The sequence below is a fragment of the Colobus angolensis genome, unplaced genomic scaffold (assembly GCF_000951035.1).
Source record: "Colobus angolensis palliatus isolate OR3802 unplaced genomic scaffold, Cang.pa_1.0 Scaffold19, whole genome shotgun sequence".
Taxonomy (NCBI): domain Eukaryota; kingdom Metazoa; phylum Chordata; class Mammalia; order Primates; family Cercopithecidae; genus Colobus; species Colobus angolensis.
The window spans coordinates 344582-361718 of NW_012115043.1; the positions used below are offsets into that span (position 1 = coordinate 344582).

A 17137-nucleotide genomic window follows, 5' to 3' on the forward strand; every position below is an offset into this window, starting at 1 on the left:
CAGCTAATTTATTGTATTTTTATTAGAGACAGGGTTTCACTATGTTGGCCAGGCTGGTCTTGAGCTCCTGACCTCAGGCAATCCACTCGCCTCAGCCTTCCAAAGTGCTGGGATTACAGGAATGAGCCACCGCGCCTGGCTCATTTTTGTATTTGTTTGTAGAGATGGGGTCTTGCCACGTTGCCTAGGCTGGTCTCAAACTCCTGGGCTCAAGTGATCTGCCTGTCTCAGCCTTCCAGAGTGCTGGGATTACAAGTGTAAGCCACTGCACCTGGCCTATTCTTACTCTTGAAGTGTAACATTTTAATTTTTATATTAGATTCTTTGTATTTGGCTTACTTGGGAAAAGGAGCAACCCAGTATATTTTGATTCACTGTATCTGGAGTTTCTCTATTATTTCCTAACTAATGGATTGATGGAGTTATTACTATGTGTAGGTCTCTGCCTCAGTTTCATTTCCTGCTCTCTGTCTCGTTTTACTTTCCAAGTACTTGGTATTTTATAAACTCTGGAAGAAGAGGTTATGTCGATATTTCATAGTCAATGAGGTAGGGTTTCTGCTTCCTACAGTGGTAAAGTAAAATGAGTTATTGACATGAATGTGGCCACTTCCTTCCTTTTGAGGTAAAGCAGTAGCAAACAGTAGTTTTTGAAAGTTGTTTCAGTTCATTTAGGGCTTACTTTTTTTTTTTTTTTTTTTCTTTTGAGCAATGAAGTTTTTCCTTAAAACATTTGACTGCTTTTATTAAAATGCTTAGTGAAGCACTTTATTCCCACCTGATCTCTCTAAGTGTTGCTAGTGTTTCTTTTTGTGAGTTTGAGTAGAATAATGCTCTGGAGAAACAGGAATGTCAAAAATGTAGTTTTAATGACTGCATCATTAGAGCTAAAACAGATACAGAATTTAACAAAATGAGGCAGCATTCACCCTAAAATGTTTTATGCTTCTGATTTCAGAGTGATCATTTAGGATCAGGAAGTCATTTCAGTAACCGTAAGTATAAAAATATGGATTATCATTACAGTTCACCTAGTTCCAGCAAAGAGGAATGTTTATTCTTACTTGTTTAACTACATAGAAATAACTGTACAACATATTCCTGCTGCTAAACTTCATCAACACATATAACTAGGAAGATGTTAAGATGACTATTGTATTCTAACATATTCTGATAATTACTGAAGCTCTGATTCTCCTTTGCTACCTGTATTTTAAAATTGTATATTGTATGAATTATCAAATTTGCCTTGTTGAATAGTAGACATAGACATTCGTCTTGTGATATTTAGGCTTCATTTTTTTATGGAAAGAACATAAACGCAGTTTTCTAATTTGGAGAAATCAGTCTCAATGCAAGTAGGCATTTTAAAATTACATGTTCACTAAACATTTATGAATTATTTTTAGACTCTACATAATTAATCTTTTTTATTCTGCAATGTTAAACAATTTCTCTAGAATATCTGTTTTTGTTTGTTTCCTAGTGACTATTAAACTATCCTCTCGTACAACAGTAATATTTATGCTGTTACAACAGTAATATTATGAAAGAATATCATTTTTGTTTTGATTATAAGATACGTTTTATTATCATGTAGCCTAGTTTAACAGTCTTCGATGTTTCTGAAATCTTAGTGATTCTGCTGAGAGAGAGCATAGAAAAAAATAAGAAAAAAATAAAAACCAACCTAGTATCTACTGTTCAGTAGATTGTAGGTACTTCTGTTTATAGAAATAATAAGGGAAAAAAGGGGGTATTTTAGAATGAGGATACTTTTATGTTGTTTTATTTGAATAATAAAGGAAATAACATCAAATTAATGTTTAGCCTACTTTAATATGGATATTTAAGTTAAAATGTCATTTATATGGATTTATTTAGGAAAAGAAGATATGCTTCTTAAACAAGGTCAGATGTATATGGCAGACTCACAGGTAATAACTTTTTTTTTTTTTAGTTTTAAAAAACATTTAAAGAAAATTTCTGTGCCTTTATAAAGAGGAGAAAGTAGCATTGTAATAGAGTGAGGTTTTCATTATCAAAGATAGGTTGGTCCTGCTTTCTTGAGTTTAATAAAAACAGATGTTGCTGTTTCTGGTGCCCTCTAGAGTGTTTTTGATGATAGTGGTTATAATAAGAGATTTGAATTGCAGTTTCATTGCATTTGATGCTAAGTTTCTGTTCATTAACAGTGGTCAGTTAACTCTTCATATTTGCCCATATAAAAGGGAGGACAGATATGAATAATTCAAAGTTAATTTTTTTTTTCCTCTTGATCCAGGGGAAAGGCAGTTCAGATTTAACTAACAGTAAATCTGTAGGGATCTACAGCAAGCTCTATCCTTGCCTCCTCAGTGGAAAGGATTCGGCTGAGGGGCAGAAATAGGTTTAAGTCAGAGGGAGAGACCAAGGGAAGTTTTAGGGCAGGAGCGAGTTTATTAAAAAGTGTTAGAGCAGGAACAAAAGGAAGCAGAGTACACTTGGAAGAAGGCCAAGTGGGTGGCTTGAGAGATCCCAGTGCTCTTGTTCAGCCCTTGGCTTGGGATTTTTATACACTGCCTTGGTTTTGGGGTTTGCATTTCTCCTCCCTTGATTCTTCTTTTGAGGGCAGGCTGTCTGCATGTGTAGTGGCCTGTCAGCACCTAGGAGGGTCCACATATGTAGTGCCTTTACTAAGGTTGTGCACATGCTCTCTAGGGGCTGTTTTCCTTTACCAGTCAAATGCCCCTGGAAGAAGGTCATACATCCACCATTTTGCCTCTTAGTGTGCATGCTTGAGCCTGCTCACCCAGCTCCGGAGATCTTATCGGGAAGCGGCTGTTACCAGCTCCAGGTGTTTTCTATCTATTGGGGGACTCTCTTTCCCTGGTGCTGGCCATGACCAATCATTCTCTTGACAACTCTGATAACTAGCTGGGTTTATTTTGGTGGTATTTTTATAATTTAGAGAATATTCTGTTTGTTTTAACAGTGAAAGTACACAGAAGTCAAAAATCTTATTAGAAGTTAAATCTATAATTCTATGAAATTATCTGCACATTTAAAATGACAATACTTGTTTTTATTCAAGGTTATGACAATACTTGTTTTTATTCAAGGTTATGATGGTTTGCTTCAGAATTTGAAGTTCTAAGCACATTATGTGCCATAAAACATAAATAATAAATATGTTTTGATGAAGTTGGTGATATTCATGTGTGGGTAGGTGTTATAAAGGGGGAAAGAAAGACAAAATTGCACCCAGTAGCCATGACCGTTTTCCCTTGTTCTGCCAGAAATAGACTTACGTGAACAGAGGTCTGAAAATGTTGTGAATGTATTAAGGAAATCATATCCAGAACTGTTTTCTTACTCCAAAATCAGCATTGTGTTTTTCTTCCATCTTACTACCTAGTCTGATAACCCTTTGACTCCTGATGATGTGCAAACTTTCTCTAAGTTTGGCAAATAAGTACAGTAAATGTCTCATTTAGGCTTTTGTGATTGATGTCTTTTTGTTTTTTTCTTTTCAGTGTACTTCCCCAGGTATACCAGCCCATATGCAAAGCAGATCTATGTTAAGACCTCTGGAGCTATCTTTACCCAGTCAAACATCATACTCCGAAAATGAAATTTTAAAGAAAGAGTTAGAAGCAATGCGAACTTTCTGTGAGTCAGCAAAACAAGACCGACTGAAGCTCCAAAATGAACTGGCACACAAAGTGGCAGAATGCAAAGCTTTAGCATTAGAATGTGAAAGGGTCAAGGAGGATTCAGATGAACAGATAAAGCAATTAGAAGATGCATTAAAAGATGTGCAGAAGAGGATGTATGAGTCAGAAGGTAAAGTTAAACAAATGCAGACCCATTTTCTTGCCCTTAAAGAACACTTAACAAGTGAAGCAGCCTCAGGGAATCACAGACTAACTGAGGAACTGAAGGATCAGTTGAAAGACATGAAAGCAAAATATGAAGGTGCTTCAGCAGAAGTGGGGAAATTAAGAAACCAAATCAAACAAAATGAGATGATAGTGGAAGAGTTTAAGAGGGATGAAGGCAAGCTGATAGAAGAAAATAAGCGATTACAGAAGGAACTTAGTATGTGTGAAATGGAGCGAGAGAAGAAAGGAAGAAAGGTCAAAGAGATGGAAGGCCAGGCAAAAGAATTGTTAGCAAAGTTGGCCCTTTCCATTCCAGCTGAAAAATTTGAAAACATGAAGAGCTCATTATCAAATGAAGTGAATGAGAAAGCAAAAAAATTAGTAGAAATGGAAAGAGAACATGAAAAATCACTTAGTGAAATTAGACAGTTAAAGAGAGAACTTGAGAATATTAAGGCCAAGCTTGCTCAGCACATCAAACTAGAGGAACATGAACAGGTTAAGAGCAGATTAGAACAGAAATCAGGAGAACTTGGGAAGAAGATCACTGAGTTAACACTGAAAAATCAGACACTACAAAAGGAAATTGAAAAAGTTTATCTGGATAATAAGCTCCTCAAGGAGCAGGCACATAACTTAACAATTGAAATGAAAAATCATTATGTTCCTTTAAAAGTAAGTGAAGACATGAAAAAATCACATGATGCAATTATTGATGATCTTAATAGAAAGCTTTTAGATGTAACACAAAAATATACAGAAAAGAAGCTGGAAATGGAGAAATTGCTACTGGAAAATGACAGCTTAAGTAAGGATGTGAACCGCCTAGAAACTGTGTTTGTACCTCCTGAGAAACATGAAAAAGAGATAACAGCTCTGAAATCCAATATTGTTGAACTTAAGAAACAACTGTCTGAACTTAAGAAAAAATGTGGTGAAGACCAGGAGAAAATACACGCTCTCACATCTGAAAACAGTAACTTGAAGAAGATGATGAGTAATGAGTATGTGCCAGTTAAAACCCATGAAGAGATTAAAACGACACTGAATAGCACGTTAGCTAAAACTAACAAAGAATTATTAGATGTGAAGAAAAAATTTGAAGATATAAATCAGGAATTTGTAAAAATAAAAGATAAGAATGAAATATTAAAAAGAAACCTGGAAAACACTCAGAACCAAATAAAAGTTGAGTACATCAGCCTGGCAGAGCATGAGGCAAAGATGAGCTCGCTAAGTCAGAGCATGAGAAAGGTGCAGGATAGTAATGCTGAAATATTGGCCAACTACAGAAGAGGCCAAGAAGAGATTGTGACACTGCATGCCGAAATTAAAGCCCAGAAGAAGGAACTCGACACAATACAAGAATGCATTAAGGTAAAATACGCCCCAATTGTCAGCTTTGAGGAGTGCGAGAGAAAATTTAAAGCAACAGAGAAAGAACTAAAAGACCAGTTATCAGAGCAGACACGGAAGTATAGTGTCAGTGAAGAAGAAGTCAAGAAAAACAAGCAAGAGAATGACAGGTTAAAGAAGGAGATTTTTACCCTTCAGAAAGATTTGAGGGATAAGACAGTTCTCATTGAGAAGTCTCATGAAATGGAAAGAGCATTAAGCAGAAAAACAGACGAGCTAAACAAACAGTTAAAAGACTTGTCACAGAAATATGCAGAAATAAAGAATGTGAAAGAGAAGCTAGTAGAAGAAAATGCCAAACAGACTTCTGAGATACTTGCGGTGCAAAATCTTTTGCAAAAACAACATGTTCCATTGGAACAAGTTGAGGCTCTGAAAAAATCTCTTAATGGCACAATTGAAAATCTAAAGGAAGAATTGAAGAATATGCAAAGGTGTTATGAGAAAGAGCAGCAGACAGTGACCAAACTGCATCAGTTGTTGGAGAATCAAAAGAACTCTTCTGTACCCCTGGCAGAGCATTTGCAGATTAAAGAAGCATTTGAGAAAGAAGTTGGAATCATAAAAGCTAGCTTGAGAGAAAAGGAAGAAGAAAGCCAAAACAAAATGGAAGAAGTCTCCAAACTTCAGTCTGAGGTTCAGAATACTAAACAAGCATTAAAAAAATTAGAGACAAGAGAGGTAGTTGATTTGTCTAAATATAAAGCAACAAAAAGTGATTTGGAGACACAGATTTCCAGTTTAAATGAAAAATTGGCCAATCTGAATAGAAAGTATGAGGAAGTATGTGAGGAAATTTTACACGCCAAGAAGAAGGAAATATCTGCAAAAGATGAGAAGGAATTACTGCATTTCAGCATTGAGCAAGAAATCAAGGATCAGAAGGAACGATGTGATAAATCCTTAACAACAATCACAGAGTTGCAAAGAAGAATACAAGAATCTGCTAAACAAATAGAAGCAAAAGATAATAAGGTAGGTACAAAGTAGTCCACATGACTATGTGTTGGAAACCCAGAGCAGCACTCTTTACCACAGAATCTCACAGTAAAGTAGACACAGGTATTAACAAAGTGACAATTAGATACACCCTTTCCAGTTTGGCAACTTGTGTGCAAAAATTCCGAATTGAAAAAAAGTGAAGTAATGCAAACAAAAATCAAAAGCATTTTTCCTTCTGTTTGTTTAGCTGTTCTAGCCAAGAATTGAGGAATGATGGGGAGACTTAAGGCTCACTTGTCTCACAGATGAAGAGTCAAAAGCCAGTGGGTTTGTGGCATGTGAAAGGTGGGGAAGAGGGTGATGGGGAAGCTCTCCCTCTGGGCTGCAAGAAACCAAGAACACTGGGGAGCATCCAGAGTTGATCTTGGCACTCACCCATAGTAGTAAACTGAGCCCTCCAATTCATTTTATGTTCTGTTGCTCATGTCTTTTACAGACTAGTCCCCTCACCCAGAATGTCCTCTCCCTCCTTTCTACTGAGTTGAATCCTATACATTCATTAACATGTTATCCTCCTTCCTAAAGCCCTCACTGTCCAATCTAGTCTATGGTAAACAGTTCCTCCTCTAAGATACATGTTTTTTTGTGGCTTTGCCATCCCTTTAAAACATGTATATTACCTTGTTATAATTATGTAATTGATCTGCCCAGTTTTTATGAGCAGGGTTTATAACTTAACTTTCCATCTTATCTTTAATTCTCATGGTACAATTTACAGACAGGTACTCAACAATATTTTTGACACTGGTGTCGTATAAAGTTTTTACTATGGAGATGACATATAAAGACTGACTGCAGTTTTTTCCATTCAACATGTAATGATTAAATGCCTTCTACGTGTCGTGTGCTGGGGATACAGTGGAGTAAACACAGACACAGACTGCCCTCCCCACTGGAAAGTATTTGTACATACTACCCTCTGGCACACCATCTCTGTGATTGAGAATTTAAATGCTCTAAGCTTGTTCAGAAGGTAGCTATGAATATATATAGTAATATATATTACTATATAAATATACTTATACATTTAAGTATATTATTATACTTAAGTATAAGTAAATATACTTATAAATTATAAGAGCTAATTATTAATATCTACTTGTTGCCATTTATTGAGCATGTGCATATAATTGCATTTGATTTTCTTTGGTTTTTTTTTCTGTTATTATTTTTCAATAAAAAATGTTGCAGGGGAGGAGATGGAGTCTTGCTATATTGCCCAGGCTGGTCTTGAATTCCTGAGTTTAAACAATCTTCCTGCCTTAGCCTCCCAAAGTGTTAGGATTATAGGTGTGAGCCACTGTGCCCAACCTGATTTTTTTTAACTCTGAAAGATTGTCCACCTTTCATCAGTGTAGCATCTAAGGCTCAGCAAAGTAAAGGAAATTAGTCAAGCTCATACAAGTCGACTCTGTCTGACTGTAAAGCAGGGGGGGAAATGCTATGTTTCTAGGCACTTTCTATTCCTATAAACAGCCTCCTTGTTTTTTTTCTTCTCGACAGCAAAGTAGTCTTAAATAATACAACTCTTGAAAGGAAAAAGGAACGTATGTTAGACTTACATGGGCCATACCCTTTTACTTTTCACACTTTGTTGCTGGGAATCCCCCTTCCCTTCCTGTGTCCCATATGTTACCTGGAAGATAGTTCATGTGCCTTCATAGATACTTACAATCTAAAAGTAAGAAGACTATGTTTATACTCACATCTTAGGATATATGTAATATTTATTGTAATCTGGTATTGCTTTTGTAAAGAATTTCTGGAGAGGAATTTAATTATAAATTACATATTATATGCATCGTTGATAACAATCTTGGCAATATTCATACTTCAATTTTCTGGTGTATAAAGATAAAGCTTGTGTCTCCAAAAAGGAATGATTTATGTACAAAGATGTTCATTGTACATGAGTAAGTGAATAATATGTTTCTCCCACAACGTTTTTTTTTAAGATAACTGAACTGCTTAATGATGTGGAAAGACTAAAACAAGCACTCAATGGCCTTTCCCAACTCACCTACACAAGTGGGAACCCCACCAAGAGGCAGAGCCAGCTGATTGACACTCTGCAGCACCAAGTGAAATCTCTGGAGCAACAGCTGGCTGTGAGTAACCAGGCACACGGGGCTTTGCGTGAATATGTGCTGGTTCCCTGTAGTTAGTTTGTAAGGTTAATTTAGAAATTAAAGTGATCTGTAGCTGTGTTTGGATCCAAGAATGTAATTGTTTTTATATATGAAAAGTTACCTATACTGGTGGTGTAATAAAACTTATTTGATGCCTACTGTACACCAGGTACCATATTAAACATTTTACATACTTTATCTATAAACTTTATCTTCATCACAATCTCACAAAAGCAGGTTTATTCCCTCCATTTAATTCTTAAGGAAACAAAGAATAAAATATTTGATGCCTGGGGTCATTCAGCTGGGGTATAAATGTGGAACTGGCTGACTCCAAATCCAGCATCTTTCTCATTGCAGTGTACTCTCTAAAATATTGGTCCACTAAACTAAAGGAGGTTTTAAAATAATCTTTTATCTTTGTGAATAAAGAGGCATTCCTATGGTTTTATACCTTATATAGAAGAATAAATGCCTGGATTTAGAAGCTAAAGTTGGAAGGTCTGGTCTCAGTCTTGCCACTTACAAGGAAGTGGCAAGGAACATTCCCTTTAACTCTTGGTTTTCTCATCCACAAAACAGAATAATAACTGATTACTTGTTTGTTTACATTTTTTTTGAAGATGGAGTCTTGCTATGTTGCTTAGGCTTGTCTCCAGTGGGGTCTTGCTATAGGCTGATCTCCTGGGCTCAAGTGATCCTACTGCCTCAGTTTCCTGAGTATCTGGGACTATGCTTTTAATTATGCACTAATACACATGAAATGCTAAGTAAAGTGGCCCAATCACATGTAAATTGCTGTTGATGTTTCCCTATTTCATAGAATTGTTTATTTTTTAAGAGGAGAAAGGTTTTTTGTAGTGTTTATTTTTTAACACTGTAGGCCTACAGATTAAGGATGGTAAATTGTGAATTTGGATCTTATCCAAAGAGTATAGTGTCCCTTCAGTAATTAGAAATATTTGTTTATTGTTCATTATCTTCATGACACTGTGCTAAGCAGGAATAAAGAAAGTATGCCATTCCTGTCCCCAAGGAATTCTGGGTAGTTAGGGAGGCAAAATACAGATTCGTAAAATGACAAGATGAGAGATGTCAAATATAGAATTGAGAATGCAGATTCTAAGGATGGGAGTTTCCAGGAAGGAAAGATTAGTGGTGTGGTGGAAGCTAGTTTTAAAGAAGGGAGTACCTGGCTTCAACTTGTAAAGTAGATGCTATTTTGGTAGGTGAAAGGAAAGTAGAGGCTCTTCCATCCAAAGAAAATAGTGTAAAAAAAAGCATGGAGATGGAATACGAGTGACATGGCCAGAGGGCAGTAAAAGGCCTGCCTGTAGAGTAGTCCCCCTCTTACCCACTGAGGGTATGTTCCAGGACCCCCAGTGGATGCCTGAAATCATGGATAGGACCTGCTGAACCCTGTATATGCTATAAAGCGTGGAGACAGAATACAAGTGGCATGGCCAGAGGGCACTGAAAGGCCTACCTGTAGAGTAGTCCCCCTCTTACCAGCTGAGGCTGTGTTCCAAGACCCCCAGTGGATGCCTGAAACCATGGATAGGACCTGCTGAACCCTATCTAAGCTATGTTTTCCCCCCATATATAAATACCTGTGATAAAGTTTAATTTATCAATTGGGCACAGTAAGAGATTAATAACAATAGTATAATAAAATAGAACAATTATAACAATATGTTGTAATAAAAGTTATGTGAATGTGGTCTCTATATCTCCCAATATCTTATTGTACTATACCATGGGCAACTGAAATAGAGAAAGTGAAACCGCTGATCGCAAAACTGCCAATAAGACGGGACTGCTGTATTTGAGAGCCAATGTTTGAAGCCAAACTGTGGAAGTCATTGAGAACCAAACTGATGAATTTGGATTCTCTCATGTATGTAAAGAAGTGTCACTCAAGGTTTTTGAGCCAAAAGTGATGTTAGGAAAGCGGTACCTTAGTCTCAGAGGCATGATAGGGAATACGATGTGGAGATAGGAAGACAGGATAGGAAGCGATTGCAATAATCCAAACATGTGATAAGTGTCTACAGGAGGTCATGGCACTAGATGTGAACTAAAGCAATAATTTCATGTTACTTAGGGAAAGTAGCATTACTGTCATTAGCCACACATTCATTAGAGAAGTTTCTATTGTTATGTTTTGGAATTCTGCATCTGGTAGGTCCAAGGTAGTTTGTTGTTAGAAATAGCGGGAGCACCTTAATAATAATAATAGTTTTGTAGCATGAAGCCTGAGCGTTGTCCAAGTTTGGAAATGTCAATGCTGATATTCACATCTGCCCATCTTTCCGCATTTCTAGGATGCTGACAGACAGCATCAAGAAGTAATTGCAATTTATCGGACACACCTTCTTAGTGCTGCACAGGTAAAGAGCTACTTCTCCTTTGGAAAGAATATTGCTTTAGAGATAATAATTTTTTATTTTCAAATAAATTTATGTGAAAGTAATTGATGTTTAAAGTAGCTGCACCCCATATGCTTATTTAAAAAAATTATGTTTCTTTTAATCATGGTTTGTGGATCTCTCAGAAAAATTTACAAAGCTATATGGCAACACAACATCTTAAATTTAGTGTTGTCTCCATCTGCTTGTCACTCAGTTTATAGACAGTTTGGTAACATGTGATGGTAGCACACGTTAATGGTGTTGCTAGCTGGAGACAGTGCCTTGACATCCACACGTGGCTGTCATCTAAGAGGAGAGGGGGAATGGCTTTGAATACTAGAAAAGTACAAAAGTGACAAGCAGGGTGTTATGTGTATAGGACTGTAGTAATTAAAGACAAAATGATTTGTTAAGAGAGAATTGGTGATAATTATTTACCAAGCCTTAACTCGGCTTGGTAAAGCCAAGGAATAATTAAGGAATAATATTATGAATTCTCTTTTTTAGGGGTGTACTGAGGAAGTTATTGTTAAAAAAAAAATACTAAGAAATGATTAACATATAAAGGATACTATACTTAATTTCCTGTAGAAACACCATGAGCCGCATCCCCAAAATTCTCCGAATAGATTTTTTTCAGGAAGAAAATGTACTAAAAGAAACAAATTTTAGAATGACAGAGATAATGGGAATTATTTGAATTTGAAGTATGTTAGACCACACTGTAAAAACAAGCCAAAAAGAAAAAAAAACAAAAAAGAAGGGAAAGATTAAAAAAAAGATCAATTTTAAACAGAGAACTAGATAAAATAATGAAAGATACTTTATGATATCAAATTCTTAAAATCAATAGACCTGCCATTTCTATAGGAGATGGAGGGGAAACCAATGAAAAAGAATGAATGATATGATAGAACAAGGTATCTTAGCTACTCTTTTGAGCAAATCAGAGATAAGAATTTTAAAGTTTATTGCAATTATTAGAGAAGATTATTGAGGGACAGTGAATAGGAAGTTCAAGTGGGGAAATAGTAGAAAATCTGTATTAGAGAGGCTGAGAAACTCACTAGTATTGGCCATGAGAGGAAGAGCTTGCTCTTAATGAAAAATATAGCAAACTAAGAATCCTTTCCACTTTGTATAATATGCACTTCCAGAATTTGAAATTATTTTCTACTGTGTCCTAATGAAACATAACAAAAGCAATTGGCATCAGAAATAGTCTTGCCTTCTGGCATCATAAAGTTAACTAAGAAATTCAGTTCAGTCAACTATGGCTAATGTTTGAAATGTAAACATCCTGCTGTTATAGAAACAGATTTTGGAAGCAAAACTTTTCATATTAATAGGAAGTGTTGTGCTGAAACCTATTCAGGTACTCCAGGAAAAAAAACATACGTGTGTGTTGGGAGGGGGTGCGGTATTGTAATAGGCCCACCATATTGAGCTGCATTTAATCAACTCATGCCATCATTTTAAGTTTAAAGTATGTTTTAAAAATATAAATGGTGAACATGCGTGTAAAAAAGATAACTTGGTTTCATCAGTAATGGGGGAGATGCAAAGGAATAAGAACATATTGGGGCTGGAAATATTACACACAAGATTATAGTCTGTCGTGTTAGCCAGAGTGTATGGGAAACGGGCATTTTTAGTCCATTGATGGTAGTACAGATTGTTATAATCTCTATAGAGGGAAATTTTGTAGTACTTAACAGAATTAAAAATTGAGACTGCTTTTTGACCCAGCAATTTCTTCTCTAGTAATCTTTCCATTAAGATTGGAAATACCTTAAATGTCCATCATTAGGGGAATGGGTAAAGAAATGTAATATATCCATGCAGTGGATATTATACAATAACTTAAAAATAATTGAGTAGCTCAAGGGAAAGATTTTTATGACACTACATAAAAAAGCAAGTTATAAAATAATATATATTATGTGAACCTATTTATGTAAAAACATAAATATGGGTTTTTAAAATCAATTACTTAAATTTTAAATTTTTTTAGGAGATAGAGTCTTGCTCTGTCATCCAGACTGGAGTGCAGTGGCACAGTCATAACTCATACAGCCTCAACTCCTGGCCTCAAGTGATCCTCCCACCTTGGCCTCCCAAAGTGCTGGGATTGCAGGTGTGAGCCACCGTGTTTGGCCATCAGTTAGTTTTCTAATTTAAAAAAAAAAAAAAAAAATATCCTCAGCAGCAACAACAGATTTCCTTGTAGTTTACTTTGCTCATGTATGCCTTATGCTGCCCTATCATTCAAGGCTGTTATTAAAAAAGAGAAAGAGGGAGGTTTATCCGTATGTTTTCTGATAATGGATGTTAAAGCAACTGGTGTGCTCTAGTCTTTTTTTTTTAGATGGGGTCTCGCCCTGTCACCCAGGCTGGAGTGCAGTGCCACGATCTCGGTTCACTGCAACCTCCGCCTCCCAGGTTCAAGCGATTCTCCTGTCTCAGCCTCCCGAATAGCTGGGATTACAGACGTGTGCCACTACAACCGGCTTATTTTTGTATTTTTACTAGAGACGGAGTTTTGCCATGTTGGCCAGGCTGGTCTCAAACTCCTGACCTCAAATGATCCACCCACCTCGGCCTCCCAAAGTGCTGGGATTGCAGGCATGAGCCACCACACCCAGCTGTGCACTCCTTATTAATTGACTTTATTTTCATGATAGGGCTGTACCCCCTTTTCCTTTAGATATCACAATGGTGAGGATTTAGCATTTGATGAGTCAATGACTAGTTATGCTTTGTAAAAGCTTTGTCTTTAGAATTCTTACGTAAACAAAGATTACATAAAATAATGCTCCTCTTTCTTCTTTCTCCGAAGGGTCACATGGATGAAGATGTTCAGGAGGCTCTGCTCCAGATCATACAAATGCGGCAGGGGCTTGTGTGCTAGCACTTAGCACTGACGGCCAGTATCTGTTTTATCTTGCTGGTGCTGAACATTCTTTGTGCAACTCCATGGTCTTTCTGGGCCTTACTGTGCTGGTATAATTAAAATAAAATATATTTTGTTCCATTGGTAGGTTTTTTTAAAAATTAGATGAATATATTAGTCTTTTTCAGTATCAGTTTGAATCTTATTTTCTGTATGTGTTAATTTTACAAATAGGCAAACAACATAACACTTTGCCCTGGATTGACTACATATTTTTAAACCTTCGAGTCCCTAATAAAACATGAGCCATCTGAGTGAGTCCATATGAAGCGAGGTTAGGCTGAAATAATTTCTTAAAGATGTCTTTCAGAGAAATTAATTTGGTTGGTGGCCACTTTTAGGTGGATCAAAAAACCTTTCAGATCCTCAGAACCCTGAGACATAATACAGTTGCGAGGAATGTGTTATGACTTGGCTGGCCAAGTTACATATTACAGTATCTTTATTGAGGTAACTTCATTAGTGTCTTTGGCCTTTTTTGTAGTTATAGGTATTTTTTCTTTTTACACTAATAACTTTTATGCCTTTTAAAATAAATTAATTTTCATAAATGGTTTGTGGTGCTAAATTACATTTAGATTAAGAACAGGCAGGGGTGGAATATATCAGGAATTTATAATAAAATTGCCTCAATCTCTAAAACAGTATCTTAATTTTTACTTGTGGTGACTATTCTTGCCACAGTATTAGTGAATAATGATAAATGATATACTAAATTTTTCAAAGTGTCAAAACCTTTAGACTTTTTTTAGCAATTAGTTTGACATTTGCTACTATAGTAACCAAGCACTCATTATATATGCATCCTCCAAATGTTTCATGCTTATTTATAGGAAAGTTATACTAATGAGATTAATAATGTGAAATACAGTTTTCCGGCAAAATTAGCATTAGAGAATTGATTTTAGATAACAGATTTTCGAAGTTTTAGAGAAAAGTGCAGTAATACAGTAAACGGAAAGAGTATATAGATAGCAATAAAATAACGTAAGTGGACATGTTTATAGTAAATACTCTGAAGTAACCAACCATTTTTATGTACTGCGTCTCATTAGGGAAAGTTTATGTGTCTTGTTATTTTTAATTAACATTTTACTTACCATTCAGAGTGAAAATTACTAATTTGAGTATTAACAAATAACTGAATAAATGGATTATTGCTGTTAGGTTTTCTCAAATTGCAAAATTTGCCTTAGCAATAATCTTTGAACATCCTGAACCAGATTTTGTAATCCTATTTTTTTTAATAGGGTAAAAGTACCATCAAAATGACTTCTCATACCAAAGAATAAGTCATCATATTTTTTCAGTGTTGAAACAACATTGAAAGTCAGAATTGGATTTATTTTTAATTCTTTATATGGTTTACATAAGCAATATCTGTTTCTTTAATTATTATGTTTAATTTGTCCTTCAGCATGAGTTCTGTTTCACAAATTTTGGGACACCTATTTTTATTTCAGTAAAAAAAAAAAATTAAAATTAAAAAAGTTGCCAGGGGTAGTGGCTTATGCCTGTAGAATCCTTTGGGAGGCTGAGGCAGGTAGATCACCTGAGGTCAGGAGTTCAGACCACCTGACCAATATGGTGAAACCCTGTCTCTATTAAAACTACAAAAAATAACCCGGCATGGTGGCGGATGCCTGTATTCCCAGATACTTGGGAGGCTGAGATGGGAGAATTGCTTGAACACGGGAGGCGGAGGTTGCGGTGAGCCAAGATCACGCCACTGCACTCCAGCTTGAGCAACAGCAAGACTCCATCTCAAAATAAAATAAGATAAATAAAATAAAAGCTCTACAATATACAATAGATCAAAGTTTTAAACTGAATATTTATATTAAGTGTTTTATTTTCCACATTAGAGATGGGAAGGGAATCTTATGTGTATTTTATTTTGTTTTCAACCATTAATAAAGTTTTCTCTAGAATATTGTTTTGAACATCCTTGTAAAAGGATTTTCAAGTTAAACTAGTTTATTTACTGTCTGTGAGGGCATTGGGAGTGGGAAACAATGGGCTCCAGAGTACAAATGAGAATACCCATTTTCCTTCAGCTCTCTGAAGTAAAAATATCAAGTACCTCCTTCAACTAATCTTGTCTCATTCACTCACCTTTTGATATTGAAGGTATAAATTGCATTTACAACACTGAAGACTAAAGCTTTTTAATTAGTAAACAAGTGGAACATAGGTAATGGACAATGCTGGCCACTGCCATTCTGTGTTCAGAAAGACTGTGAGACCTGAACATTTGGCCAAGAGGAAAGAAGAGTGATATTGTCTAAGATGTCATGAGAGTGCTCTCTCAGAGAATCACTCAATTCCTATTGGAGTGCAATCCTTACTTGAAAGCTTTATTACTCTTGTTCTGTGTAGTTTTTTTTTTTTTTGGTCACTTCCCCATCAGAAAAGCATATTCTTTTTGATAGAGGGTCAGTGTTATAAATAATTGTCTACTGAAATAAAATCAAATATTCATGCGTTGAGCATCTTAAATTTTAATATTATGGTGACTATAATCACTTAACTATATCAGCATTGTTCCAGAATTCCAGATGAATTTAGCTCTGTCTTTTTTATGGCTTTTTAGTTGAACCTTTTCTCTTGACCCCAACCAAATTTTGTAGTTTACAATTTTCTACTCTTCTATAAATGCATTGGCTCATTGCTGCTTTAAAAATCTTGCAGCTTCAGAACATGAGCATTTTTTTTCTCCGGTGTTACCAGCTTTCCTCTGACTAGCACCTAAAAACTGTTCTCACACATGTGCTTGTTACCCTACCTGAATGTTCATGTCTTTGACTGACTTGTTTCAAAGTAAAAAAGGGAAGAGTTTCAAGTTAATTTTTGGTGTTCGTGGTGACTAGATACGTCAGTGCCTGCTTGCAGGAGTGCCGGACCTTAGCAGTGGTTACAAGCTTCTTTTGACATCTGCTTCACCATGGTAGAAGACAGTTACTTCTCATTGCCTCTGTTTTCCTCATCCCTGGATTCTGCAACCTTGTGATCTTTTCTCTTCTTGTTGGTTCTGTGCACCAAAGTAATGGTAGCACCTCTGGCACCAAAATGTGGGTTGAAAGAGAATACCTGTGATGAACATGGAAGATGTAGCTGACCTAGATCTTACCCCTGGCCCATAAGTTTTATGAATAAGTTCAGAGGGAGGATAAAAAGCACTAGATGAGTAAAGGCAGAATTTGCACTATCAAATAGATTGTGCACAAAATACAAAATGAAAATTAGTATAGACATTTCAACTGTCATTTCATTCAGTGTTGTTCCCAGCTAAACTGGAAACAACCTGAGACTGTTGCTGGAAATTCAGTTCTTCCCCATGTTTTGGTCTTAGCTATTTGAAAC

At 36.0% G+C, this 17137-nt stretch overlaps 1 protein-coding gene across 1 annotated transcript in view; it reads left to right on the top strand.

Moving 5' to 3' along the window:
• The window catches only part of UACA (uveal autoantigen with coiled-coil domains and ankyrin repeats), a 43206-nt gene extending 29167 nt beyond the window's left edge, over positions 1-14039 (top strand). The window contains 7 exon segments of the mRNA XM_011940553.1: positions 959-995; positions 1885-1937; positions 3516-6254; positions 8237-8389; positions 10735-10800; positions 13661-13694; positions 13697-14039. Of these exon segments, the coding sequence (XP_011795943.1) occupies positions 959-995; positions 1885-1937; positions 3516-6254; positions 8237-8389; positions 10735-10800; positions 13661-13694; positions 13697-13830 (3216 nt within the window). The 3' untranslated portion in view covers positions 13831-14039.
• The last annotated feature ends 3098 nt before the right edge of the window (positions 14040-17137 follow it).